Consider the following 27,415-nt stretch of genomic DNA (forward strand, 5'->3'; position numbering starts at 1 on the left):
GCTTCGGGAGGGGCCTGGGTAGTATGTGAGTTGTGTAATGTCGTCTGCGATGCTTATGTTGATGCCGTGTGTTGCTTGTGGTGTGTCATTGGTGTAGATGGTGAATAAAGTTGGGGATAAGACGCTTCCTTGTGGAACTCCACAGCACAGGTCGAAGCTTGGGCCCAAATGATTGTTGATTTTGATTTTAGCTTTTCTGTCATCGATGAAATCACGAAGTAATTTTTCGGTGACTGTTGGAAGGTTTAGACTTAATAGTTTGTATTTAAGTCCGAGGTGCCACACCTTACCGAAAGCTTTGGTGATGTCCCTGAGGACTACCTGGCATTGACCTTTGTTGGCCTTGTGGATTGCAATGTACTCAGTGGCGATGGCGATTGCATGAGTAGTGCCTCTATTATTTCGAAATCCGTACTGGTGTTATTGTATACACTGTTGGATTCTAAGTATATTCTAAGTCTTTTGTTTATGATGTTCTCAAGTATTTTTCCAGGGACTTCTAGCAAGGAGATGGGTCTATAATTTTCCACCAGATGAGGATTTTTGCTCTTCTTAGGGATCAGCTTCAGGGTGGCGGTTTTAAACTTGTCTGGAAAGTAGCCTACGGATATTGTTGCGTTGATGATTTGGGCTAATTTGGATATGGCTATTCTGGGCAGGTTAGATAGAATGGTTTTGTTGAATCCACTTTCGCCTGGGCACGTCTTTTTTCATTTTGTTGATGATTGTGGTAATTTCTTCTTCTGTGATGGGGGAGGTAAAGATAGTTTCAGAATCAAGTCTGGTGGGGTCCGCTGAGTGAAAGTGGGTAAGTCTATCGAGGTTGTTGTTGAGGTATTCTCTTACAATGCAATCTTGGATGGGGTGATTTTGGTTTTATTCTTCTTCTTGGAATATTGTTTCCCAGTGTTTTCTGTGGGTGGCTTCCTTCTCACGAGGTGTGTGTTGTCTGGAACCGTTGGTGTCTAGTAGGTAATGTGGGTCTGGGTTGTAGTTGCTGGAAAGAGCTTTTATTTTGCACCAGAAAGTGGTAGGGTCTTTGTAAGTGTTTGCTGTATTGGTTATGATATTGGCCCAGTGTGTGTTTTGTTCTGTCAGGAGAGCAGTTTGGAGTTGAGTCTAGTGATTTGTAGAGTCTGTAGTGTGCTAGTGACCAGCCGTGTGTTTGTGAGTGTGTTCTGAGCGCATTGAACCGATTAATTAAATTTTGGGTATCCCTGCTGAGTCTGGGGTGTGTCGTTGTTCTGTTTGTGGTGAAGGGGATATTGTTGTGTATTGAGGTTTGTATTTTTGTGTACCAGTCGTCTAGAGACTGGTCAATTTCTTCCAGAGTGTTTCTGTTTGGGTTTGGGAAATTGGAGAAGGATGTGATAAGTTCTTCTTTCAGTCCGTCCCAATATGCCCTTGCAAAGTTGGGTCTGGGTTGTGCTGGGACTTGAGTTGGTGTAGTGGAGATGGTGACTATGATTGGGGTGTGATCACTGGTAGTGAGGGGTCCAGGTGTGAAAAGTATATTGTGGTATGCCTTTAGGTTGCTTAGTGCTATGTCTGGGGTGGCGTTGGAGTTGTGTGAATGGTATGTGGGGAAGTGAGGGCCTAGGTGTTTCCGTGTAGTGCCTGCTATGAGTCTTGCTAGTTGTTTGCCTATGGTGTTGGTGGTCCTGTTTCCAAGAAGGTAGTGTTTCGCATTGAGATCGCCTATTAGATATACTGGGATGTTTCTTCTAAACAGGTTGATAAAATCTGGGGTTGGTAGATAGGGTCGGCTGGGAGGTAAATAAACTGTTGCTATGATGATTTTTCCAGTATGTGTTGTGATCCCTGCAGCAAGCATATCTGATATAAAATGGTCTAAAATTTTGTGGTTAATGTTATTCTTTACAGCTATTGCTGAGCCGTCCATGGGACGGTTGAGGGAGTTTCTTTTGTGGGTTGTATAGCCAGGTATTTTGAGGGGTGTATGTGCTGGGATACCGTGGCTGTTTAGTAGTATGATGTCGGGGTCTATGGTGCGGAAGGTGTTGATGAGGCCCAGGTTTCTTCCTGCCCAGTTCAGTACATTATGTTGTAGAATTTTCATTCCTTGTTCTCTGTGGTCTGCTGTGGTGAGGTTGTGCTGTTTTGTTACGCGTTTCCTGACATTGTAGGAGGAATTTTTCTTCCTCAGTGTTAGCGAGTCTGATCAGGTCCTGGAAGTTATTGAATTTTTCTGATATGGCTCTGATTTCATCCATTGCAGTAGTGTTAACCGTTGTTGTTTTTTTACCAGTGCCTTGTGTTCTTTGCAGGCTCTGGACAGCTCTCTGCTGTTGTAAAATTTGTTGGTTCTCCACAGGGATGGTAGGATTACCACCTCTGTTTGCCTCTTGCGTTTTTCTGTTGTTTGGTGGTCTATGTCTTCGGTTTCAGTGTCAGGGTTGCTCTAGGCGGTGGTGGTCCCGGTGTTGTTGTTGTCTAGCGTGGTTGTTTCTGCTGGGAGGTGTGATGATTGATCTGGGGGATGGGATAATGGTGTGGGGGTTGTGTGTGGGTCTTCTGATGATGTGGGAGCTGTTTCTGCAGGGGTATGTGTTGCTGGTTCTTGGGGGGTGGGGCGTAAGTGTGGAGTTTGTGAGAGGGTTTTCTGTTGTTGAGGTGGAATCGGTTTCTCTGGGGCTTGATGTTGAGTTGAGTGGGTTGGTTGGGAGGGGGAGTAGGTTTGCTGTCATTGCAGGGAGGATTGCTTGCAAGATTTTGTCAGAGGGGGGTTTGGGGGGTAGTTTTAGGATGAGAAGACCATTGAGTCTGCAGCTTTGTTCGAGGGTGGAATTGAAGCTGCCTGGGGAAGCCATTTCATGCATATGTGCATTAATAATGAGCACCATATACTCTGTGAAATTGGTAGTCTGGTTAAGAATATTGTTTAGGTTTGAAGTGGGGTTCTGGGAGGTGTTTTTGCTTGTTGGGTTACTTGGGCATAGCTAATGCCAGGGCGAACTGATGCATCCTGGGGGTTGGATATTTTGGTCTTCACGATTTCTTTCCTTTTTTGGCATTTCATTGCCATTGTGCGGTGGTTTTCCCCGCAGTTGATACATTTTTTGGTGTGGGAGTTACAGCTGGTCCAAGTATGCTCTGTGGATGAGCATTCTGAGCAGATTTTATAGTCCTTGGGTTTTGGGCAGTTTTTGGTGTGGGAGTCTAGCTCGTAACATTTTGTGCAGGTTAGGACGTTTATGAATGTCTCTGCTTCAATTTGGTGATTGCTGATGCAGAGGTGGAACAGTCTAATTCCTTCCCCTGCCTTTTGTGCCATTTTTGCGTCTTCGAACTGAATCTTGAGGAAGTTGGTCTTACCAAATTTAGTCACGTTTTCGACTTTGGCCCAGGAGTTGTTTCGCATGAGTTCGTTTGAAATTTCGTCCTCAGTGTGGCAGTATATGAGATCATCTACTTTGGAGCTAATAATGCTCCTGTTGGCTTTAACTTCTGGTGGGAGTACTGCCGTGAACCCATGTTGTTGGAGAGGATTTTTCAGTTTGGTGGAGAGCAATTCATCTGCGTAGTGATCGGTGGATGTGGAGACTATTATGGCCTCCCTGGATGTTTGTAGGCCATTTATTTTTATGTTGAAGGGAGCTACTATTTCCAGTAGTTTTTGTTTAGCTTGGTTGTCTTGGGGGGAGCTGTGTTTGATCTTGACTTTCCCCATTTTTGTAGTGATGGTTATAAATTTGGGATTGGTCCATCCTACCTAAATCTTGGGCTTTTTAGACCTAAGCTCCCCCCCCCCCTCTAAAGGGAGTGACCACTTGCAAGGTCTAAGGAGCACCCAAGATTCCTAACCCTACCAGAGAAAAACCCACCTTGGCAAAAACTAGACCACCCCCGAGTGGGGCTCCCTCGTGCGTATAGCCTCAGGGTTCGGCGTCGTTTTCACCAGGGCATCTACTGGGCGAGCCTAGTGGACCGTAGTTTAAAAAGAACCGCCAGATCAGGCAGATTGTATTAGGTGGAAGGTGATATTGAATAGGATCACAAGTTCTTAAGGTGCTGTGTAATGTCTGCAGTTACAGCAGCTAGAGTGGGCAGGTCAGAGCTATAAGATGGCAGCGGTTTATCTCTAGAGTGAGAGACATCCGTAAGTTCTGCTCCCCAAGATCAAGATGCTGAGTCATCCAGATGTCAGAGGGAAGGGTGGGAGGTGTTTCCACCACGGCTGCCAGGTAGAGAGTGGTCATCGACTTGACATGCATGGGGGACCCGCTGTTGTTGTTGAGATTCGTCCATTTTATTAAAAAAAAAAAAAAATGGACCCGGGCTCAGGGTGGAGAGCCAGCCAGAGTTATCAGATATGGCAGTGGAGCAGCCTCTACGAGGAACTGCTGGGGCTGGTTAGTTTGGAAAATAAGGTTATGTCTGTCTGTTTTAGACAGCCTAGGAGAATGTCGGAATTAAAGGCCGACTTAAAAATGCTGGAGATTTCTGCCTCGCTGAGGGTGTCGTTGTAGCAGAGGTCAGGTTGAGAAGCGTGTGGAGTAGGGCGTTCAGGATCTATCTCGGCAGGTGGCGGTGGTTTGGGCTGTTTCTTCTTCTTCCTCCTCCTGTTCGATGTCGGTGGTGGGGAGGGAGAGGTACAAGCCTCCTCGGTGGCCTGGAGGTTCACGACAGCAGCAGGTGGTGAGGGGGAGGTGTGGTTGCTTTCTTCCTGTAGGATGGAAAGGACAGGAGAGGTGGCCCTTCCCTCAGCTGCTGACGGCGCGCGGTGGTCTTCGGCGGTGTTGGTGTCGATGTCCATGGGTGGGGCAGAGGTAGTGCAGGAGGAGGCAGTGGCTCTATTTAGAGAAGCGTCAAACTGCAGCCTTTTCCGCGGTGTTGTGCAGGGTCTGGGAGGCTGCAATGTGGTGGTGTGACGCTCCTGACGAGGGGCTGGCCGAGCATCACGAGTGAAGCTCTGAGGGAAGACAAGGCGTGGCAGCTCATTCTTCTCAAAGATTTCAGGGAGTAGAACGAGCATTGCTGCCTTGTCACCGCCATAGAAAGCCTTCGCCATCGCGATGCACATGGCGACAATGGTATCCACATCTCCAGGACATTGGGGATCCTCAGGCTGGCGCCCCTGGGCCGTGGGGCGCCGCTGTGCATAGGCAGAGCCTTGCACAGCTGCACCTCCCGGTCCAGTGACGTCTCTAGCCTTGGGACCCTTCGGTGTCCGGAGAATGTGGAACTCCACTGTCTTGCCCTGGCGTAATGAGAGCGAGAGGCGCCGAGAAGAGGTAGCAGCGATCCCTGAGTGATGCACAAATACATCGGCGCCAGAATCCTGGCGCCGGATGAACCCGTACTTCGCCCTGACGCTGTACCACTTCATGGTGCCAGTGATGGTGGTGGTCTGCTCTCCTCCTTCAGGCTCAGCTGCCAGATCAGCCCCCCTCAACGGGTCGCGAGCTGTGGCAGAAGTAGAGGCCATGCTGGAGAAAGGAGATGTTGCTGCTACCGATGCTGGACCGCGAATCCGGGGGGGGGGGACGCTGTTGTTGTTGTTTGTATATTCACCCCACAGCATGGTGGGGAACGGGCAAACATGAGAGCCCGTCCGGGAAAATGCAGAAAAGGCTCCAATGAAGGAGCAAAGCATGGACGGCAGACTGGCAGACAGGGCAAGGGCAGCAGAGGAAGGGAACGATGCGATGGTGGTGAGGAAACAGCCCGATGATCAACGAGGCGAGGGGGAGAGAGCGGTACACTGCACGGCGCCGATGGAAGGGGCGCCGGCAAGCTCAGGTGGAAATCCCCAAACGACTCGATGGTGGTTGGCGGCCGGCTGCTCGGTGTTTGTAGAGGGCAGAGAGGGACGAGAGCTATGTAGACGGAACGGCGCCGATGGTGAGGGCGCCGAAGCTCACGATGGAAGCGTCCTGACTCTGCCCTCAACCCCCATCACTCGCTCCAGCTCTCCACAGCAGCAGGTGGATGCACAAAGGGGAAGCTCAGTCCAGGTGGTCACGAGGGCACAACCCCGGTCCTGGTGGTGATGGAGGGAAGAGCCGTCGGCCGGGTAGATAAAGGGCGGAGGATCCTAAGCCTCCTGGTGGACCGACCAGGGCGCTCCCTATGATGGAAGGACAGGCCTGACCCCCTCGGCTGAAACGGCTGCTGTGGAGAGCTGGTCCCGCCGGGAACAGCGGTGGTGTTGCCTCAGCGAGAGGTGGGCTGCGAGCAGGGGGTGGGGACGCGCTTGCTGAAATCCTTACATGTGCTTGATGCCAGATCGCAGCCCGGCTTCTGCCTCCTTCCCACTCGCGGGTCGGATGGGGCCGGATCGGGAAGACGGGTATTTAAGGGAAGGTCGTGGGCGGGTGACGCATTAGTCTTCTTCTGAAGGTCCTACTCCAGCGACGACGAAGACGATACTACTACCATGTCCGGACGTGGCAAGGGAGGCAAAGTGAAGGGAAAGTCCAAGTCCCGATCTAGCAGGGCTGGGCTCCAGTTCCCCATCGGCAAGATCCACCGTCTCCTTCATAAAGGCAATTACGCCGAGCGTGTGGGTGCTGGTGCCCCCTTCTACTTGGCTGCAGTCATGGAGTACCTAGCAGCTGTAGTGCTTGAGCTGGCTGGCAACGCAGCCTGTGACAAGAAGAAGACTCGTATCATTCCCCGTCACCTGCAGTTGGCTATCCGTAATGACGAGGAGCTCAACAAGCTCCTCTCTGGCGTCACCATCGCCCAGAGAGGTGTCCTGCCTAACATCCAGGCTGTGCTGCTCCCCAAGAAGACGGAGAAGAAGTAAACACTTACAAGAAATCCTTCTTCTTCTTCACCTCCATCGGCTCCTTTAGGAGCCACATTCGTTTCTTGAGAGAGAATAGACTTTGGCATTGCCCAACATCATCTTTGTGTATGGATGAATGTGTTGGTATACTGTATGTATGTGTCTGTATGTGCGTATAATGTGGTATGTGTTGAATGCTGGCATATGTCTGTGGCTATATTTATGTTCGGTTGGATGTAAGAAGCTACTGACATCAGTGAAGGTCGATTAATAATATTATTATTCCTACTATTACATAGCGTCTTGTCCCGTTCCCAACTGCACCTACATAATACTGTACTGTATAATTATGCCTCCTAAATAAATGCCTGGCCGGGTGGATGAATGAAAACACAGGTGATGATGGCTATTCTCCCACCATCGAAGGAATGGACAAAGTCGTTCAGTGACAGAGGATATGGTGATGTATACAACAGTATATATATTATCCGTGTGGTGACGACCATGGTGGATTTAACACCCCGAAATAGCAATAATGGTAATAATGAAGAAAATACTATTCATTCATTTCTCTCGTCATTGAGAGTAGTATTACAACAACTACTTACTACAAAATCAAAAACCACCACCACCATCTATTCATCCATCCATTCATTCATCATCATCATCATCATCATCAAAGATTAATTATAATAATAATAATCATCATCATCAGCAGCAGCAGCAGCAGCAGCAGCAGCCATCGAACTGCGAACTCCGGTGAAAGCCTGCTTAGTGAAACTGTTGGGAGGCGAGTGTCAGCCACCTTGTCAACCATCTCTTCTATATAATGCACTTGCGGTCGTGCAAGTACCAACCGGATCCATTTAAATTTGATTTCAGGCCTCAGCGGTTGATGCAATGCTTGTACGATGGGTGATTGGTGGGTTTTGGCACTTAGAGAAAACGGCCGTGACAGCGACAAATTCAAGGGATAACTTGTTCATATGCAAACATTCTGTCTGTCTAACACTTAGGCATTCATATCATGCACTGTGTGTGTGGTGCCTCACCGACGTGACTGACTGTTTTCTCTTCTCTAGGTGCATCCTTCAAGTTTGCTACTCGTGCATATGAAGTCAGAAATACCTTGGATTAGTGGGATATGCCTTCACGACTTATGGAGGCGACTCCCGGAGCACAGCAGAGGAGATGCTGTCGCAACAGGATGGAAATTGCCCTGATAGGTATGGGGAAAGCTTTCCTGAAATGGGGGGGTGGGGTGTTAGATCAGAGGGTCAGAGAAAGCAATGGCCCAGCAAAATAAGTGATAATGTATATGTATGCAGACGTCCATTAAAATTAGATGTAGAAGCAAAATTGACAGTTGCCTAATCCCCCCCCTTTTTTTTTTTTTACAACAGCCAGAGAGAGAGAGAGAGAGACAGAGAGAGAGAGGTTTGGTATGGTTCAGTTAGGTTAGGGTAGGTTAGGTTTGGTTATGTTAGGTGTGGTAAGAGTTGGTTGGGTTGCATTACATGTCTTCATATCTGTTACATTGAAAAAAAAAAAAAAAACTTTTTGGTGCTAGCTAACCTGCTCAACGTCTGCATTTACTTAGACTACTATGCCTTCATTCATTCTCTTTCACAGAAATTAGGTGTGGACCTCTAAAAGAGGTCCAGGGGTTATTGTTGTTGTGTGCTTTGCCGTGGCCAGGTGGAATAGTGCCATGCAGTTATGCACGCACCCTCTTAACCGCCGAAGCCGTAAAGGGTGCGCCCTTGTCGCTTCAGGGCGTACACCACGTCCATCGCGGTCATGGTCTTACGCTTGGCGTGCTCAGTGTAGGTGACAGCATTGCGAATCACTTTCTCGAGGAACACCATGAGAACACCGCGGGTCTCCTCGTAGATCAGGCCCGAGATACGCTTCACGCCGCCACGACGAGCCAGACGACGGATGGCAGGCTTGGTGATGCCCTGGATGTTGTCACAAAGCACCTTGCGGTGTCGCTTGGCGTCTCCCTTGCCCAGACCCTTGCCGCCTTTGCCTCGACCAGTCATAGTGTCAGCTGCTCAGACCCAGTAGTGAGTGTCCGCTCCGCTCCCAGCACCAACAATGATGATGACCCCGCGTTCGTTCGTTCGTTCGTAGATTTCCTGCACCTATAGTGCAGGCCGGGCCATACATTAGCCCGGTCAGTGAAGATGCTGTTGTCGTTCGTGTTCGATCCGGTTTACAATGTAGTTCATTATCGCTGTGTCGTCGGGGTGAGTGTCTATTATTTCTTCCAGGCATCGTTCGTGTTGTTCTTGGAATGACACTGGAGTCGCGAGTCTTAGTAGGGCGTCGAGTGCATCTGAGAAGTTGTTGTCCCAGTAGCTGTCTCTCTGATCGAAGAGTTCGTCGAAGGATAACGAGTCGAGACGTTGCTTGATGGTGGGATGGAGGGGTGGCAAAATGTCTCTGATGCGGGCTCTTGCTTGTTCCTGAGGGCTGACGTTCGTGGCGGTGGTGGGTGCAGGCAGGTCGAGTGTCGAGTTGATGGAGGGGGCAAGTTGTTCTGCCTTCCTCTTCTTGTTCTTCCCCTTCTTCTTCTTCTTGATGGTTTCAGTTGGTGGCAGAGGGGATGCAGTGCCTGTTTCCATGGTGGTGTCTTCATCACCATCGTCAATGGCAGCAGGATCTAGGGTGTCTGGAGGGTCGGGGATGGTCTCCGTGTCCTCCTCAGCTGCCGGTGGCGTGGCGTGGTGATCAGTAGTCGGTTCGAGGTCCAGGGTCGGTGCCGGGTCGTCGGGAATGGTGGCAGTCCCTCTGTTAAGAGGAGCATCCAACTGCAGCCGTTTTCGCGGTGTTGTGCGAGGTTGGACAGGCTGCTGAGGACGGGGCTGACGCTTCTGACGAGAGGCGGGACGCCAACCACCCTTATATAACCCAGTGTCGGTCGTGCAAGTACGAACCTTATCCATCTAACCTTGATTTCAGGCCTAGGCCCCACCCCAGCTCCCAGGAGGCCAATCCTAGAGAGGCGTCGTAGCCAGGTCACGCCACAGGGCATGCCAAATTTTGCGAGCAAACCAGGAATTGCATCGAAAAAACATGAACAGTAAATCACCGCCATGTACATCACACCCCGACCACTTACATGTCGCCAGTCCTGAGACAGGCGACACAATAGGCCGCTGCCAGGCGCGGCACGCCAACACTCTCGCTCTTCTCGCTCCCTCAGTCGTGCGCCATGGCTCGTACCAAGCAGACTGCGCATAAGTCCACTGGAGGCAAGGCCCCTCGCAAGCAGCTGGCCACCAAGGCCGCTCGCAAGTCCGCCCCTGCCACCGGCGGCGTCAAGAAACCCCATCGTTACAGGCCTGGCACTGTGGCCCTGCGTGAGATCCGTCGCTACCAGAAGAGCACTGAGCTGCTTATAAGGAAGCTGCCATTCCAGCGTCTCGTCCGTGAGATTGCCCAGGGGCCGGATACTCAAAAAGGCCCTAACTTAGGGCAGCCAATCCGCCCTATCTGACTTAGGGCGTCCTAAGATAGGAACTGGCTAGGACATCCTATCTCGTGGCTTAAGATGGTATACACAAAACTTTTTTAGGGCGCCCTAACCTGTTCCTAAATAGTTCGGGCGCCCTAACCTGTTCCTAAATAGTTAGGGCGCACTAACCTGTTCCTAAATAGTTAGGGCGCCCTAACCTGTTCCTAAATAGTTAGGGCGCCCTAAATCATCTCTGATGTCATATATCCCTCAGCCAATCAGGTGGAGTCTTTCAAGTTATTCCAGCCAATAAGAAGGAAGAATCCGTGAATCCGTGTTTAGCTGTATGAACGTCAACATGGGAACGTGGGACGCACGCTGTGGAAGAAAGAGGCACGATTACAGTTTGTTGTTTCATCCTGTTACACTTGTGAAGTCATAGCTGACATGCCACCACCAGAAAAGAAAAGAAGAGCAGCAGATTTCAGTGAGGAGGAACTAATAACACTCATAACCGAAGTTGCACAAAGACGTGAGGTGATACTAGAAACACTATCAACAGAAGTGACGGCCAAAGCAAAAGACAGTGCATGGAGACAAGTAACGGATGCTGTTAACAGTATGAGCAGAGTGATAAGGGATGTGGGTGAAATCAAGAAAAAGTTTCGAAATTTCCGATCGGACGTGAAGAAGGCAGCCAAGGAAACGAGGGAAAGGAAAATGACAGGTAAGTATCATCTTCATTATCATTTCATCTCTTGAAAACTGTTTCATACCATGTTATGATTAGGTTCTACAATGATATACACACTTTCGACAGTAGATTGAGAGTGCAGTAGCCAATGAGAAGAGGATTATCTTGTGGTGGCTGATTCTTAACAATAGCTGTTCCCAAATTTATTTTCCTTTAGAAACAGGTAAAGGTCTGAGTGCACACCACTCTCCCCAATAGTGGGAGAAACCAAAAAAAAAAAAAAAAAAAAGTATTAACACCCACAAATCACCTACTGATTATGTTCTGCAATATGTCTGACTTGACCTGATCTAACCAAACTGGTAGCTAATTGGACCATGGCTGACTACTGGCACCTGCCAAAACAGCACTTGTGGTATGCACTTCTTAATGAGAGGTGTGCATTCTATTTTTACAACTTGGTTCAGTGCTCCATGCACAATTTTTGGTGCTATATTCATTTTGGTGAAATTATGGAGTGGTAATACCTTTTAACCTAATCACACCTCACCTAATCAACCAAATATATTCAACCCATTTTTTTTTTATTAAAAATCAGGCAGACTTGACTTGACCTAATCTAACTTAATCAGAGGAGGGCAAACTACGGTAACCTAATTACAGCAGGCTACTGAAGACTGAGCAAACTGTTTGGCTGGACAAACTACTGAGATCTAACATAAATTAGGATGAAAGGTCTGACTGCTCAGTAATTTCATCAGAAATTAATAGAACACCAAAAAAGTATGCATAAAACGCTGAAAGAAATTGGAAAATAGCAGGCAAAGCTCCTGTAAAGAATTTCTCCAATCACTGTACCATACTGTACTTTGAATTGGCAATTAATATTTCCTTATTAAAGTCTTCCTTTTTTCTGGAAACCTAGTTGATGCTAAACAGAGATCCATAATAATGCCTAGCAAAGTATGGTATTGTCAAGAACTCAGAAATACCCCATAATTAAGACAGTGTTATTTAAATCCATTGCCTGCATGGTGTCTCCCAGTGATGAGTAAAATCATCTGGTTTTAGCCAGAGTAATTCCTAAAGTTGTTTTATGCAGTCAAAGGGTTAAACCAATTATGATATTTCATGTACTGTAATTGCATGCGTCTTACAGGTGGTGGAAAGCGAGAAGATTCTGTCTGGAAGCTGTCAGAGGAAGCAATGCTTGCTCTCCTAGAGCAGGAGGCCATCGAGGGATTCCCAGGCATTCAAGAGAGTGAAGAACCGGACTTATCAGGTAAATTGTACTGTAATTTACCATATATATTTGCCCTAAGTTTTCTCATAGAAGGCAATGATTGGGGCCGGGGCTCTGCTGGGGTGCTTGATTCAGGTTTTGGCATTCTCGGGGACTTGGCACTGTTTGGCCAGACAGTCTCAGGAAAAAACAACATAGAGGGTGCAATGGAACACAATGATTATCTAGTGAATGCTTACCTAGTGAAGTGCGTGTGGGATTTAAGAATATTATATAGCTAGTTTTGTTTAATTTGGTGTGATTCCTCCAAAATAATCTAAGCAACAAAGTAACTTAATGTAGCTGGTATTGTCTGTTCTTTGTATAATTTGAAGGAATTGGTAGTCTTGAATATGAGAAGAGTATGCTATCCCCTTTAACCCTAGAATATTGACCCTAAATTCTAGTAACACTATCACAAACCCCAGGTGATTTTCACCCGAAACTGGAAAATTGGAAAAAAATACTAAATAGGGAGCATTAATAAAATAAATGTACATGAAGGAACTTTAGGCTTTGTACCTTGAGTTAACATTACAAAGGATTGAAAATCATATCACTTTGTTATGGAAATTGAGTAATAAAAATAGTGGCAAAAAATAGGAAAATTTTAGCTAGTTTCATGAAAAAATCACACACACACAAAAAAAGGAGCATACCGGTATGTCTTTGGAAAACCTCCCACATCGTCCTAGTTCCTTTGGGACACCACTGAAAGGGTTGCCATTCCCCTGCTGTTGTGGTAAAAACTCAATGTTCACTTTGCTGTTTGGCCTTTGCACACCTGAACCAAGGCCTACAGCGGAGACCTACATGCACAGAGTGACAGTGTATCCTTCCTCTACCATAACTGGCTGCCATATGAAGCTGCTGAAGGACTGGTAACCATACACAACGGCAATGACATAATGTGAGTTGGGTGGAATTCTCCCGGGGTTTGTGTTCTGTTCACACTAGGCGTTTTCAACTGCGCGGCAGCACAGGCGTGGTGTTGTTCACACAGGGCATTTCAGGTGGCTCCACCTATTATAAGTAGGTGTTGACTGACAGGCATCCAGTGCCAGGATGGATGTACAGGAGGCACCGAGTGTTTGGGTGTTGCATCACCATTGTGTGTGTCCCATCCTATTGACTTGTATGTATCTCGAACCGCCCGGCGAACACGCAGTTGCCAGGGTGATCCTGCCACTGTTGCATTTTGGGAACCGCCGCAGTTACGTGTGAACAGCTCCATCGACTGCCATTGACTTTACTACCGCGCCTGTGCCACCGGGCGATTGAAAACGCCTCGTGTGAACAGGGTCTAAAGGCCTGTATGTATCATCTTGCATGATGTTTCACAGTGGTACATAACACATATTGGTCAGAGTGTCTGGTGTACGTTACTGTAATATCCCAAAGTAATGGTGTCTTGTTTAAAGCTAAAGTTACTACAACACAGCATTTTCCATTGTTACAGACAACCCGCAGCCATCTACTTCTGGTGCCATTCATGGACGCAGAGTGTCGGAGGAGACGAGGTTGGACCATCCATCACAACCACATACTTCCTGGAGCCTTCATGGACATAATGTGCTGGAAGAGTCAGGCCTAGATGATCGCTTACCAGTCCTTCAATCAACATGCTCCACTGACCAGTCCCAGTCGCTGTTAGCTGAATTAGTAGATGAGTCTGGGGTAGCAAGCACGGTTGAAGTTATTCACTTACTCGAAAACTCAAGCAACATCAGCGTACCTGAGACATTGACTGAGGAGCACATGTACAGTAAGAGGGGTTCACCACCTCCAAAAGCAAGTAGAGGAAGCAGTCCCAGACCCAAGAGTCGTGTCCAAAGTAGACCAAGCAGTCCTAGGGCCAGGAGTCGTGGCCCTAGCAGCCGTGGCAGTTAGAACAAATGCTGACTGTACAGATGGAGATAAGGGACACGCTGAGGGATGTCCTGCAGCAAATTGCCTCATCGCTGGCTGTAATAGCAGATGTGGCAGCCTTAAGACGCTGAAGTATTTGTTTTTCCATGTATTAATTACTACCTCAACAGTTCTTAATCTTTTCATTTATAGTAAAGCACAAGTATTGCATTTTCTTTTGTTTAAAGTCATGCAGTAAAACATTTTTAATTACATAGTAGCATGATGTCCAATCTGATAATATTTAAATGTAAACTTATCATTATCTAAAGTCATGATAAGACCTCATTTAGCCTTTGATTACTGTAGCCATGTTGTTTTTTGGCAAGTCTATGTAAGTTAATCACTTCACATTGTCTCATTTAGCATGCAGGAGATGCAGTTTTGTTAACAAGTTCAGTACCAGGAAACTTCTATTTTTAAAGGAAGGTACCAAAGAGATTTATATTTATTTACAGAGAATTTAATGTAGAGGCAATACAGGGTGTTCCAAAATGATTTGACCAATGTCAGTTTTTGTTATTTCAGTAACCAGACAAGACACAGTTTTCTGTATGTGATGAAGGATTTACTGAATTTTTGTCTGTTTTCAGATTTGATGGTTTAGCTTGAGTGAAATGGCAGCACCACAGGAAACAGCAATATATGTCAAATGGCCAATTGAGTCTAGACCCTGCACTCAAGTTCAACACAACTTTCGCACAAGATCTAGGAGTAGACCACCAGGATGGACCAGCATCAGACAGTGGTACAAGGCCATCAAAGAAACTGGACGTGTTTTGAAACAGAGCACAGGCTGACCAAGGACAAGTGCACATACCAATAAAAAAGTTTGTGAATCATTTCAAAGAAACCCAAGAAAATCATTTTGATGGTCATCTCGAGATCGTTGAATTGATTCACAAACTTTTTTCTTGGTATGTGCACTTGTCCTTGGTCAGCCTGGACTCTTCTGTTTCAAAACACGTCCAGTTTCTTTGAAGGCCTTGTACCACTGTCTGATGCTGTTCCATCCTGGTGGTCTACTCCTATATCTTGTGCGAAAGTTGTGTTGAACTTGAGTGCAGGGTCTAGTCTTAATTGGCCATTTGACACATATTGCTGTTTCCTGTGGTGCTGCCATTTCACTCAAGCTAAATCATCAAATCTGAAAACAGACAAAACTTCAGTAAATCCTTCATCACATACAGAAAACATGTACCAGTGTCTTGTCTGGTTACTGAAGAGTAAGATTAGTTTTATACCTTTAAATGCTTTACTACAATAAGGAAATATCTTTTAAGGAAGTTAAGAAAAATATATTTATTTATTTACAAAGAATTTACTAGGGGCAAAACATATTTTCAAAATGAGTGAGATTAGTTTTATATCTTCAGATGCTTTAGTACAATAAGTAAATTGAGTTATAAAATTTGTTGAGTTTCTGTACCCCACTGTTCAAGTATCAAAAATTATGTTTTGAAATGCAGAAACTTTTATGAAAATAAACACAAACAGAGCCTTGCCAGTAATTTCCAAAGTAAGGCTACACACTTAAGACTGCATTTCTATGTACACTATATACAAAGGCATTGTTTTTGTTGATGGATGCTTCTAAGCAAAGACATTTTCAACAATCTCATTGCGAGTTTGATGAGCATGTCCTTGTCTTGCCACAGCAGCCTCCTGTAGTGGTGGATTATCTATATCCTCACCATCATCCTCGTCATCATCCTCCAACTCGTCCAACTCATCAGGAAGTGGCACTCTACGTCTCACACACCTATTGTGAAGTAGCATGCATGCAATGATAATTTGTGCACACTTTCTGGGCTCATACTGCGAGACCCACCAGAGTGATGAAGGCTTCTAAATGTACATTTGAGGATCCCAAAAGTTTGTTCAATTATCACTCTTGTTCGGGCATGACTGCGGTTGTATCTCTCCTGTCCTCTTGTATTGGGGCTAGCGAATGGAGTCATTAGATACCGTTCTAAGGGGTACCCACTGTCCCCTGCGAAAAGTTGAAACTCGATTTCAAAAAGAACCCTCTTCATAATGGCTTCTGAGACATTTTACCTTTTGGTGTTGCGTAGACAATATAAAGTTTAAAATTATTACAATCATCATTGACTGTGAGCCACACAGTTCTAAGAATGCATCACAAATTTTGAAAAGAAGAATACAGAGTTTTTGTATGAACAAGAGAGTATCAGTAACTGCAACTGATAGGAGAATTGTTAAAATTTTTCAGCCACAATCAACATGGTCACTTCTTTTGTACTTAGCCACATATCCAACAACAACATGACTTCATATGTTGTCCACCACTTTACTGTTAAGGTACAAAATAAAGTTGGTAAGGACTGACAGCATGGTACAGTTAATAGCATGTGCCACCCTGTATCTGTACTGATAAACATACACAGTACTGTATCTTAAGCAACAATTGGCCACGTCAGAATGTAATATGAAAATAATAATACATACAGTACTTATCATCATCATCAATATTATCTAAACCCCATTATTCTCTTACAGTACTGTAGGGGTAGGGGGCTCCAAGGCCACGGAAGGAAAAAGGAAATCAGCACACATAGACAGAGAGAGAGAGTACAGTAGATCCTTGATATATACCGTGTAACATGAATAAATACTTCCTTCCCCCTCATCGTCTTACACTCAGTCCCTCATTGAAGACCACCAAATGTTTCTCCAGGCCATTGTTATTCATTACCATATGGACTACATAATCTACAGGGCCTGTGCTAATTGAGAAGTGATTAACAAATTAGCATTATATTGACGGTGTACTGTACCAGTGATATGGGTCATGCTCCCACTGACTCCGCTTTCAAACCCTAACATTATATACAGTATACTGTATAGACCGCCTACGGTACTGTACCAAGTGATATGGGTCATGCTCCCATTCACTCCCCTTCTAATTGCACAGTTCTCATAATAAAGGTGAGGAATCTATGCTAAATTAATTGGTATTTCTGAATAATTCTGAATGGATTTTTCCAATATTTTTTACTTCTTTTTTCATGTCTCCTGTAAGTGTATTCATTTTTTACATAATTATTGTTGGGAAAGAAGCATTAACCTTACTTGACCTAACCCACTGACCCAACCTAACCTAACCTCATTCCCTAATGGTTACTACACCACACAGCTTACCAAGTAGATGGGTGTCTCCGAATTCACTTGCATCAAATCGAGCACGCAGATGACTGTTGGCCCAAATGAATGAGTCATGTGTACTCCCAGGATATTTCACAGCGTAGCTTGTGATGATCTGCTCGCTGTTACATACCGCTTGCACATTTATTGAGTGATAACCTTTTCTGTTCACATACAAATGTTCATTCACATTGGGTGCTTTGATTGGAATATGGATGCCGTCAATAGCACCAATCACACGGGGAAACCCATTCACTCGGAAAAATCCTTGGCAAGTTGTTCTTATTTCCAGATTATTTCTAGGCATTTTAATTTCAACCCTTGCCATGTCACACAACACACGGATCACAGAATTCACAACTCTGCTTACACTAGCCTGGGTCAGTCCAGCTGAGTCTCCAATTACACTCTGAAAACTTCCACTCGCTAGGAATCGCAGTCACTAGCACTTGTGTATGTGTAGGAATGGCATGAGATCTTCTAGTGCGGCGAGCGATGTGTGGGTCCAATTCCTGGCACAGCTGTAGAATTTCATGCCGAGGAAATCTGTAATACCTCAACAAGTGTTCGTCACTCACATGTAATAGGTTTAGTGGGTCCCTGTACACTCTTTCACGCCTTAATCGACGCCCAAACACATAAGCAGCAGCAAGCTCCATCTCTGTCAGTCTGTCAGTGTCAACAAGGTGGTGAGTTGAGTGGTGTTTTGGTGGTAGAGCTTTAAACGCGGTTACATTATCAAGTTTTCGTGTCCTATCTCCATTTAGGGCAGCTTGGTAGCTGCCCTAAATCCGAGCATCCTATGTCTACTCAAGATGGCTGCCTACAGTGTCTAATTTCTTCTGAGTATGCTGTCCTAAGTGTTTTGAGTACATCAACTTAACAGCACTGGGGAAGTTAGGGCGCCCTGGGAGAGATAGGATGTCCTAAATGCTTTTGAGTATCCCACCCCAGGACTTCAAGACTGACCTGTGCTTCCAGTCCTCTGCCGTCATGGCTCTGCAGGAGGCGTCTGAGGCCTATTTGGTCGGTCTCTTTGAGGACACCAACCTGTGTGCCATCCACGCCAAGCGTGTAACAATCATGCCTAAGGACATCCAGCTGGCCCGCCGCATCCGTGGCGAGCGCGCCTAAGGCGAGAGGCCCCTCACCTCGATCGAAAGAAATCTCGGCCCTTTTCAGGGCCAAAACCCTTTTTCAAAGAGAGATGATGACAGACCCTCAGTTTAGGTTTCCATATATCAGCTCTTGCTTTTCCGCAGCGAAGCATGCTCACACACACACACACACACACACACACACACACACACACACACAGTGGTAACGTTCTTGCTTGCCAACTGGTGGACGGGAGTTCGCGCCTCGCTCAGGTTGCGAAAAGTTTCACTGACGAAGTGAGTGGTTACTGTCCCCCTGGAGCAAGGGGACGGGTGTGTGCGTGTGTGAAGGTCACAGCCTTGCCCTTAGATAGGACTATATGAGCTCTCAGCTCCCTTCCGGGAGGGTGAAAGCTGACGATCACGACCATCAAGTGATCCTGACCGACCTGGTGAAAAAAATTACACACGCAGACGAATGAACTTCATTACTTACATACTTACATACATGCATTCATTCATACTTTTTTTTTTTTTCAATCATTTACTTTTTTTTTTTTGGAAGGGGGGGGGGGAATACTTGCCTATTCGTTTATTTATTTTGTTGATCTGTTGTTCACGTCGCAGGTTTTGTAGTCGTTATTTGCCTGTTTCGTTTACTTCCTGATTGATTCACTCACGCCCTCATAAACGTACACAGGCTTGCACAAAGAGAAAGGCATTCCCGCTGCATATTAGGAGATGCTCTGTACCCGTCATGAAGGTTTGACAGTGACCACGAACCCACGGTAAATCCTTCAGTTACTATACTGAGAAAAAAAAAAAAGTGAACCTGAACCCATCGGTTTTTACCTGCAGTTGTGCGTGTGTATGTATGTATGTTGTATGTTTATACTGTACGTATGTGTATGTGTGTGTCTGTGAGCATGTATGTCTGTATGTACGGATGTATGAGGGCTTGTGTGTATGTGAGCATGACTTAGTGTGTACGTACATGTGTAGGTCACTGCGCACACATTATAAATGTATTTGTGCACATGTGTTGTATGTACGTACAGATTGTAGACTGACATGAATATGCATGATACGATGCCATGCATGTATTTACTGTACGCCTGTTGAGTGTGTGGGTTGGTACAGTCGGCCTAAGAAGTGCCGGCGGAGTATCCAGAAGTTTTCGGTCAGCGATAGTGTCCATACTCTTCCTTATATCTGTACGAGGTGAAACCTAATAGGTAAAATTGTTACAAAAAACAATAAATCCATGACCAGTTATCTGTATATTTCAAAATTATTGTAGGAAGCAGTTGGTTAGTTACGATCATAGGAATTCCTAAACGGAACAAACTGATATTTCACAACTGGCGCTCAGGAAGAGTCGGGAATAATTATTTTGTGGAGTTCAAATCTAGCATGGTAGCAGGCAGTGATTTTTGGGTAGCGTAAGACTGAACAAAAGCGAACTTCAATAAACATTGGAAATGATTAATGATTATTTATAAAATAATAATTTCCGTTACAATACGAGGGATTAATTTCAAGTCATTTATTTCCGTTTCCAATGTCTCCATGGACGACGACAGAAAGCGGGAAGGAGGCGTAAGCCAGTAAGCTATTTTAAATGTTTCGATCAACACGCACGAAAGGAGATAACATTCACTCAAGGACATGCAGTTATTACACTGCCTTTAGCCAGTTTCCCATGAAGAAAAATCTCAGGATTATTTCTTATAAGACAGAGGGCTATCGGTGAAAGAAGTTTAAAAAAAAAAAAAAAAATCGAAATTTGCCTACATTAGAGTCGGAGCTCCTTGGAGAATGCTACCTACTGTCAGTGTCTGATATCCTCAGTGCATAATCGATTCGCAAGAGTAATAAAATGCAGAGGTTCATAAATCAAACATTGAGTTCAAAACTTCCAAATAAGCATTTTCTGTTGAGCAGGACATTAGAGTTTATTAAAAAAAAAAAAAAAAAAAATGACTGGGAGTTATAGGCGTACTGGCCACCGCGCGCGAAGTTAATACATTTCACATTCATTCAAATCGGGAAAGATAACTAAGTGTTACGATCTAATATATCACTGCCTCCTGTTATTCATTTTACATCATTATTTTCGCGATATAATAAATATGTTATTTGGCATGACGTGATGAAGGCACTGAATGTTTAACTTATATTCACTGGGTTAATAGAACGTATGAGAGTGGAGAGTGACCGAAGCAATCTGAAACTGTGCCGTCACTTCTTGGGGCTACGGTACGTTGTTGTTGGTTCTCCAGATGTATAAGAAGGCCCGCACGCCCATATTTACTCTTTTATTTTGACTCTGTTGTTTTAACCCCCAACCCTAGTTCAAAACATTTCGACTGTGCCTACGTGCCCATCGCAAACCACCGTTGCGGAAAAGAAAGAAAGAAAGAATGAAAGAAAGATATGAAGGAAAAAAAAAAAAGTCGACAAACCAGAGTTCCTGAGAGGAAAATTTGTAAGTCTGTCTTTCCCCTTTTTATCGAAAATCTTGTGGCTCCGATTGGAGCCGGAAATATTGAAATGGCCAAGAGCGTAACCTCTCTACTTTGAGGAGGTGTACTTGGTGACAGCCTTGGTGCCTTCAGACACGGCGTGCTTGGCCAGCTCGCCAGGGAGGAGCAGCCTGACGGCCGTCTGGATCTCCCGGCTGGTGATGGTTGAACGCTTGTTGTAGTGTGCCAGGCGTGAAGCCTCTGCAGCAATGCGCTCGAAGATGTTACTCACGAAAGAGTTCATGATAGACATCGCCTTGGAGGAAACGCCGGTGTCAGGGTGGACCTGCTTGAGCACTTTGTAGATGTAGATGCTGTAGCTCTCCTTCCTCCTAGGCTTCTTCTTCTTGTCTCCCTTGGCAATGGCCTTCTGGGCCTTGCCAGCCTTCTTAGCGGCCTTTCCGGAGGTCTTGGGTGGCATGGCGTCGCCGAGTCAGACGGTATGTGCATGGTGAGGGAGCGAGCGAGAGACTGAGTCGTCATGGGGGACGCGCTGGTTGGTTGGTTGGTTTAGATTCGCCTCCTTAAAGGGAGGATACGGGCAAAACAAAAGCCTGTCAGAGATATTCTGCTAATAAAACAAGGATTATATACTAGCGTGGGGGAGGGTACATGGCCACAACCCCCTAAATAGCAGACATGGGTGTCTGTGCAATAAGCTCTGCTGCCAGTTGAAAGTCGTCAGCCCAAACATGAAGCTGCGTCCCAATATCACACCAAAGTCGAGATGTTGCAGGACAGTCCAGAACATAATGGAGCAGGGGCTGCTCACTGACCTCAAAGCAATAAGGGCATGGCTCTGGGTTGCTGTTAGTCACCTGGCTGTAGCACGGGAACCCCAGGCGTAAGTGGCGAAGTGGAACTAGTAGGTGGTTAGGTGTGCCATGGGGAACAGACACAGGTGTGTATGCTGTAGCTCTGGCATACCATGTACCTGAAACTGATGATCCTCCTGCGAAAGTCGGCAGACGGCATCAGCCACCCGTCGCAAGAGAAGGGATAGACTAGGACGCAGCTGAAATATGGTAACAGGTAATGTGCCAGCGTGGCGAGCATCAGCATCAGCACGCTCATTGACTGCAATACCAACATGCCCAGGAAGCCAGTGAAGGTGAACCTCACCCCCCCGACCTGTGATGGAAGTTGCAACAACTATGATGGACGTAAGGAGATACTTGTTGTCAGTGTAGCAGTGCTTTTGGAGGCCATGTATGGAGGAAAGCGAGTCCGTATGGATAATAATACGCCAATGGAGGTGTTGATTGGCATGGCGAAGGGCGCAGAGAATTGCAACGAGCTCAGTCTGGTAGGCTGAAACACCGGAGGTGACACGCCAGGACTCAACCCTCTCATCACAAACAAAAGCAGCACCCACAGACCCATCATCACCAACAGACCCATCAGCATAGTAGACTGCAGTATCTGGAGTGGAGAAAGTTGCCGCACGACTGAAAGCATCCTGACGAAGAACAGCAGGAAAAGAGGACCTGGGAACCGCTATGTTGGACTCGACATATTTGATCACAGGTGGGAGCCAAGGAGGAGCAGGGGCATATGCAGGATTGGGCAAGTCAGGACCACCACTGATGGCATCAGCAGCGTCAAGCTTGCGAACTATGTCTGCAGCAAGCAGAATCCAATCACCTCCACGGTGCGGATTTGGGGGCCGATCAAGGGTACGCTGGAGGAGTACAGACACTGGAAGGTGGGGCCGATGCCGACAGAGCTGAGCAACGACAGCTGTTGTTCGTGCCCAAATGCGGTGCTGCAGAGAGGGAAAACCGCTCTCAGCCCGAAAGTTGACCAAGCGCGTCCAAGGAGGTGCACCGAGCGTTATACGCAGAGCAGTGTTTTGCAGGACTTCCAAAGAGAGACGGAGTGACTCAGAGACTCCGATAAGACATAGAGCCCCGTAATCCACAATGGAATGGATAGCTTGTGAATAAAAAGTCCGTAGGACACTGTACGAGGCACCTAGGTTGCAGTGAGAAAGGGCTTTTAGGGCAGTAATGCGGGTAGCTGCTCGGTCCCGTATATAGCGGACATGAGTGGCAAACATCAGACGGCTGTCGAACCATACACCCAGGTACTGGTGACAGCGAACGACATCAAGGCTGTTACCCCCAAGTAGAAGGGGACGGTCAGGGTGACGGAGACCAAAAGGCAGGCATTTAGTTTTTTGGAAATTGACTTTAAGGCCAAGCTCACAGCATTTGGCATGTAGACGGGAAAGCGCAGTTGGTGCCTGAGTGTAGCAGTCCCGTCTAGAGAAAACCAGCGCCAAGTTATCTGCATAGCAGAACAGAGTAACCCCTTGGCCATAGTCGACTGTAAGCAGGTCCTCAACTAAGATATTAAATAAAAGAGGACTCAGCACACTGCCCTGGGGTGTGTCATTGACATGCGAGTAGGGGGAGGATACTCTGCCCTGAAATCAAACACAAGCAGCACGGCCGTGGAAGAAGTCCCTCACCCAGGAGAGGAGGCGACCACCCAAGCCCTTCGCTGCGAGCGCCGCAAGTACTGCGTCTGGGTTGGCAAGTTCGAATGCCTTCTCAAGTTCGAGGAAGACAGCCATGCCACGAGCACTCCTCAGCTCTTCAAGAAAGGAGGCTAGGCAATGTTGAGCACTCCTGCCAGGGAGGTAGGCAAATAGCCGGGGATGGAGCGGCCCCAACCTCCAGACAAGTCGAGAAAGGACAAGCCTCTCAGCGGTCTTGGGAATGCAACTGAGGAGGGAGATCAGCCTCTTGGTAGTCGGGTCACGTGGTTTGGGGATGGGGTGAATAATGGCTATCTTCCACAATCCAGGGCGACGCTTTTCAAGCCACGAGCGATTGAACAGGTCCAGGACACGCGCCTTCCCTCCCTGGCTTGTGCGAGCCAGGAGGGAATATACAAGGCTATCAGGGCCCGGAGCCGTATCCTTTCTGCTGCACAACGCTCGATCTAGCTCCTCCACAGTAAAGGGGTGGTCTGCAGCATCAGGACGAGAGCAAGCAGCCTTGACAGCGTCCCTACGGGGTCCTGCAAGGCGAGCTTGCAGGTCACTGACAGACTGTGGGAGGTTTGTTGTGGCAGTACGAGCAGCGAAATGGGCAGCTAGGCGATCTGCCTCACCTACGGGGTCAGGATGTGATGGTGGCCTAGCTGGTCGGGGAGAAGAGACCGACTTGATTCTCGCCCACATCTCCCCAAGTGTGGAACGTGAATTATGCAACCTACACCACCTCATCCAAGCCTCGTCCCAGATGCGGCGCTTTTCCTGCGAAACATGTCACACCACTGCAGCCAGATATCTCCCGGTTGGAGAGAAAAGCCGCCGACGGTAGGCCTTTCGAGCAGAGTTTAGCCGATGGTTCAGCTCCTGGACCCGCTCGTCATAAAACCAGTAGTCCTTAACAAAGACTGTGGGGCGCTTGGCGAGGGGAATACAGGCAGCAGCAGTGTGACGTAAGGCATGGGTAACCTGCTCCGCATGGTCCTCTAGGGAATGCAGAGGAACAACCTTGTCCAAGGCGGTGTCAACTGTCTGTGCATACTCGGGCCAATGTGCACGTCGTAAGTCCCAGCGAGGCGGAGGTGGTGGTGGGGGTGGAAGAGGAGCCGCCGGCAATTCCGTCACCACAGCGAAATGATCACTGGTGAGGATTGGGTGCAAGGATTACATAGACACATCAGCAAGAGGTACAGAGACTAGGGAGAGGTCAAGCCTCCCACCACTGACATGAGTAGACTTGGACAAGTCATTGAGTAAGGAGACCCCTGCAGTTTCCTCGAGGGCAATGGCAACATGTCGTCCAGCCTCATTCACCGGGTGAGGCGAGGATAGGATGGGATGGTGGGCATTGAAGTCCCCCCCAATGAGGGTGGACTCAGCTACAGCCTGATGGAGGAGCTCGCCAATGTCTAGAGTCCCAGCATAGCTCCTATAAACGTTATAGATGGCTAAGGAGGTCGTGGCGAGCTGCAAGATGACTCCTTGAACCTCAACACCCTCACCGCAGTGAATAGGAGGGCTACATTCTTTGCAAGGGATGTGATCCTGAACCAGGATGGCACACCCCTGCGCATCACCCGGGACCCTAGGGAGGAAGAAGCCATTGTATCCTCGGAGCCGAAAAGGGGAGCTGTGGGGTAGGAGTGTCTCTTGCAGAAGGAAGACATGGATATCCTCCCGGATAGCCACCTCCTGGAGGTGAGGGAGCTTACTCCAAGCTCCTACGCAGTTCCACTGCAGGACTCGGAGGCAACCAGCGTTGTCTGGGACCGTGGAGGGTAAGCAGTCTCTCGCAGAAGTCTGAGAGTTTCTCCCTCCGCCTCTACCGCTGCTGAGGCTGGAACTGGCCCTGATGGATTGATGGCCAGGTTGCAGGGCGGGTGATCTGCCTCTACCACTGCTGAGGCTGGAGTCGGCGCCAGAGAGTTGGTGGCTGGGCCGCGAGGTCGGCATTCTGCCCCTACCCTTGCCGAGGTTTGTGGTGGCCCTGGTGAGGTGGTAATTGGGCTGCAAGAGCGGCATCTGGCCTTTGGCACTGCTGAGGCTGCAGTTGGTCCTGGCGAGCGGGTGGATGGGCCGCGATGTCGACAGCGGCGTGTAGGGACGGGAGGTGGCTGGGGTGTTGCTGACAGGTCGGGAGACGACATCTGATGTGTAGGTGGAGGGGGACGAAGCTGTCGCTTTGCCCCCACCACATCCATGACGATTTTGTCGATAGTAGCCACAAGGGGAGCAGTATCGACACTCTTGCCAAGCATCGATTCCAGCAACTGAGCAAAGCTTAGACCAATCTTTTTCCCAATTAATTGCAGGTCCTCTATGGTGAAGAGAATCTGGGGAGAGCTCGGGGCATGAGGTGGTACGGGAGAGATGCATCGATCGGTGGTGGGACTGTGGTAGGAGGTGGGTGGTGAACCTCCACTGCCACAGTCTGACGAGGGGGAGCAGACTGAAGAGGGGGAAAGGCGCTGGCATCGAGAGGAGGAGGAGGAGAAGGCACAGCTGTTATTTGACACTGCTGGCCCCAGACAAAGGTCCCTGGAGGCGCAGGCGTGGAGCTGGTGGCTTGCTGCTGCTGAACCCAGGCTACCTGGTGTTCCCGGCCCTGCAAGATGTGTGCAGCTCTGATGGGGCAGCTGGGGTGCCACGCATGATGTGGGCCAGAGCAGTTGGGGCAGCGGGAGGTGATTGCCTGCTTGGCCTTGCATCTCGCCAGGCAGCGCTCCGTATCGTGTGGGCCGCTGCAGATCCCGCAAATGACAGGCCTCTTGCAGGTGGCTCAGTGGTGTCCATACCTCTGACACCGATAGCAACGGAGAGGCTCTGGGGTATATGGGCTCAGAGAGTAAGTCCCCCAGTTCCCAAGATCGAGAGAGGGTAGTAGAGGACCCCGTAAAGTGATGAGGACTTGGCGAGTCTCCTCCCTGGTACGCTGCCTCTGACAACACGTGGCTTCTTCCACCTGTGGATGAAGCAAAAGGAGATTGATCCTTATGGGATACCCCATGACAATAGCATTGGTCGATCTCAGCCCTGGAGTGAGCTCCACGAGCTTGATGGGGTTGGCCACGTCCTGGACTGCAGCCTTGAGAAGGTCGTAAGAGGCCTCGTCTTTCGGGATTAAGATGGAGCTCCCATCTTTGCCAATAATGTTGGTGGTCCTCAGTTCTGGCAGGCGGCGTTCCAAAGCTGCAACTGCATCATAGCTTGTTTCGTGCCCGTCCTGGGGAGTCACACGAAAGGCTGGGAATGATGAGCGAGGTGGAGGGGGCACTGCCACCGTTACTGAAGGTTGAGCGGCAAGAGGAGGCTTGTGAGGAGCCCCGGAGCGTATTACCAGAGTGGCATAGTTTCTCTTCTCACGCCGTCTAGATCTTTTACTATTGACCAGCGAGAAACCGTCGTCATCAGTACGGCCAGGATCAGCATCAGAAGGAGCAAATAAGGCAGCAGGAATGGCAGCATCCACGGTCATCTGCTCGTGGCGGCGAGCTGATTTTGCTGGTCGAGTTGTGGAAGGGGAAGCACTGGTGGCAGGACGAGGCAAAAGGCCCGGGGCAGGAGCCAAGGCAGTAGCTAGGGAGGGACAGGGATCTACGGGAGCAGAGGACTGAGAGCTGGAGGTGGAGGAGCGTCTCTCCCTATTACTTTCCTTAGCACTGGAAGGCCTAGATAAACCTGAACGCTGGGGCTGAGGTCGTGGGATGCGTGAGGGACCCGAAGATCGGGTACTAAGAGGTGCCTCCATAGCTCAGAGGCAAGCAAACTTCCCAAGAAACAGACTACACACACACTAACACACGCACACGCAACACACACACAATCATTCAAAAAAACACAACAACAACAACGGCCAAGTCCCTACAGTGATGGGCAACCTATGTTCCCCGCCCTCTAAAGGGCGACGTAGGAGGCCCCACCACTGCCCCGTGAGGGTCTTACCTAATCTACCAGAGCCGCCCTCACTGCCTTCTTTAACCAGGCCCTAATGGCTCCCCTTCATGGAAGTGCCCTAACGGCACCCCTT

The 27,415-nt window shown here is 48.0% G+C and overlaps 3 protein-coding genes across 3 annotated transcripts; 2 read left to right on the plus strand and 1 right to left on the minus strand.

The window, feature by feature from the left end:
- The first annotated feature begins 6,400 nt into the window (after window positions 1-6,400).
- Window positions 6,401-6,772, plus strand: LOC145418990 (histone H2A-like). Its single transcript, XM_080287240.1, has one exon. It carries the CDS (start codon window positions 6,401-6,403, stop codon window positions 6,770-6,772), a length of 372 nt encoding a protein of 123 aa, XP_080143366.1.
- Window positions 6,773-8,487: 1,715 nt separating this feature from the next.
- Window positions 8,488-8,799, minus strand: LOC145419032 (histone H4-like). Its single transcript, XM_080287278.1, has one exon. It carries the CDS (start codon window positions 8,797-8,799, stop codon window positions 8,488-8,490), a length of 312 nt encoding a protein of 103 aa, XP_080143404.1.
- Window positions 8,800-9,974: 1,175 nt separating this feature from the next.
- Window positions 9,975-18,400, plus strand: LOC145419017 (histone H3-like). Its single transcript, XM_080287265.1, has 2 exons — window positions 9,975-10,200; window positions 18,216-18,400. Exons 1-2 carry the CDS (start codon window positions 9,975-9,977, stop codon window positions 18,398-18,400), a joined length of 411 nt encoding a protein of 136 aa, XP_080143391.1.
- Window positions 18,401-27,415: the final 9,015 nt, after the last annotated feature.

The sequence above is a fragment of the Coenobita brevimanus genome, chromosome 117 (genome assembly GCF_032717465.1).
Source record: "Coenobita brevimanus isolate Jiangsu-jjx chromosome 117, ASM3271746v2, whole genome shotgun sequence".
NCBI classification, from domain to species: domain Eukaryota; kingdom Metazoa; phylum Arthropoda; class Malacostraca; order Decapoda; family Coenobitidae; genus Coenobita; species Coenobita brevimanus.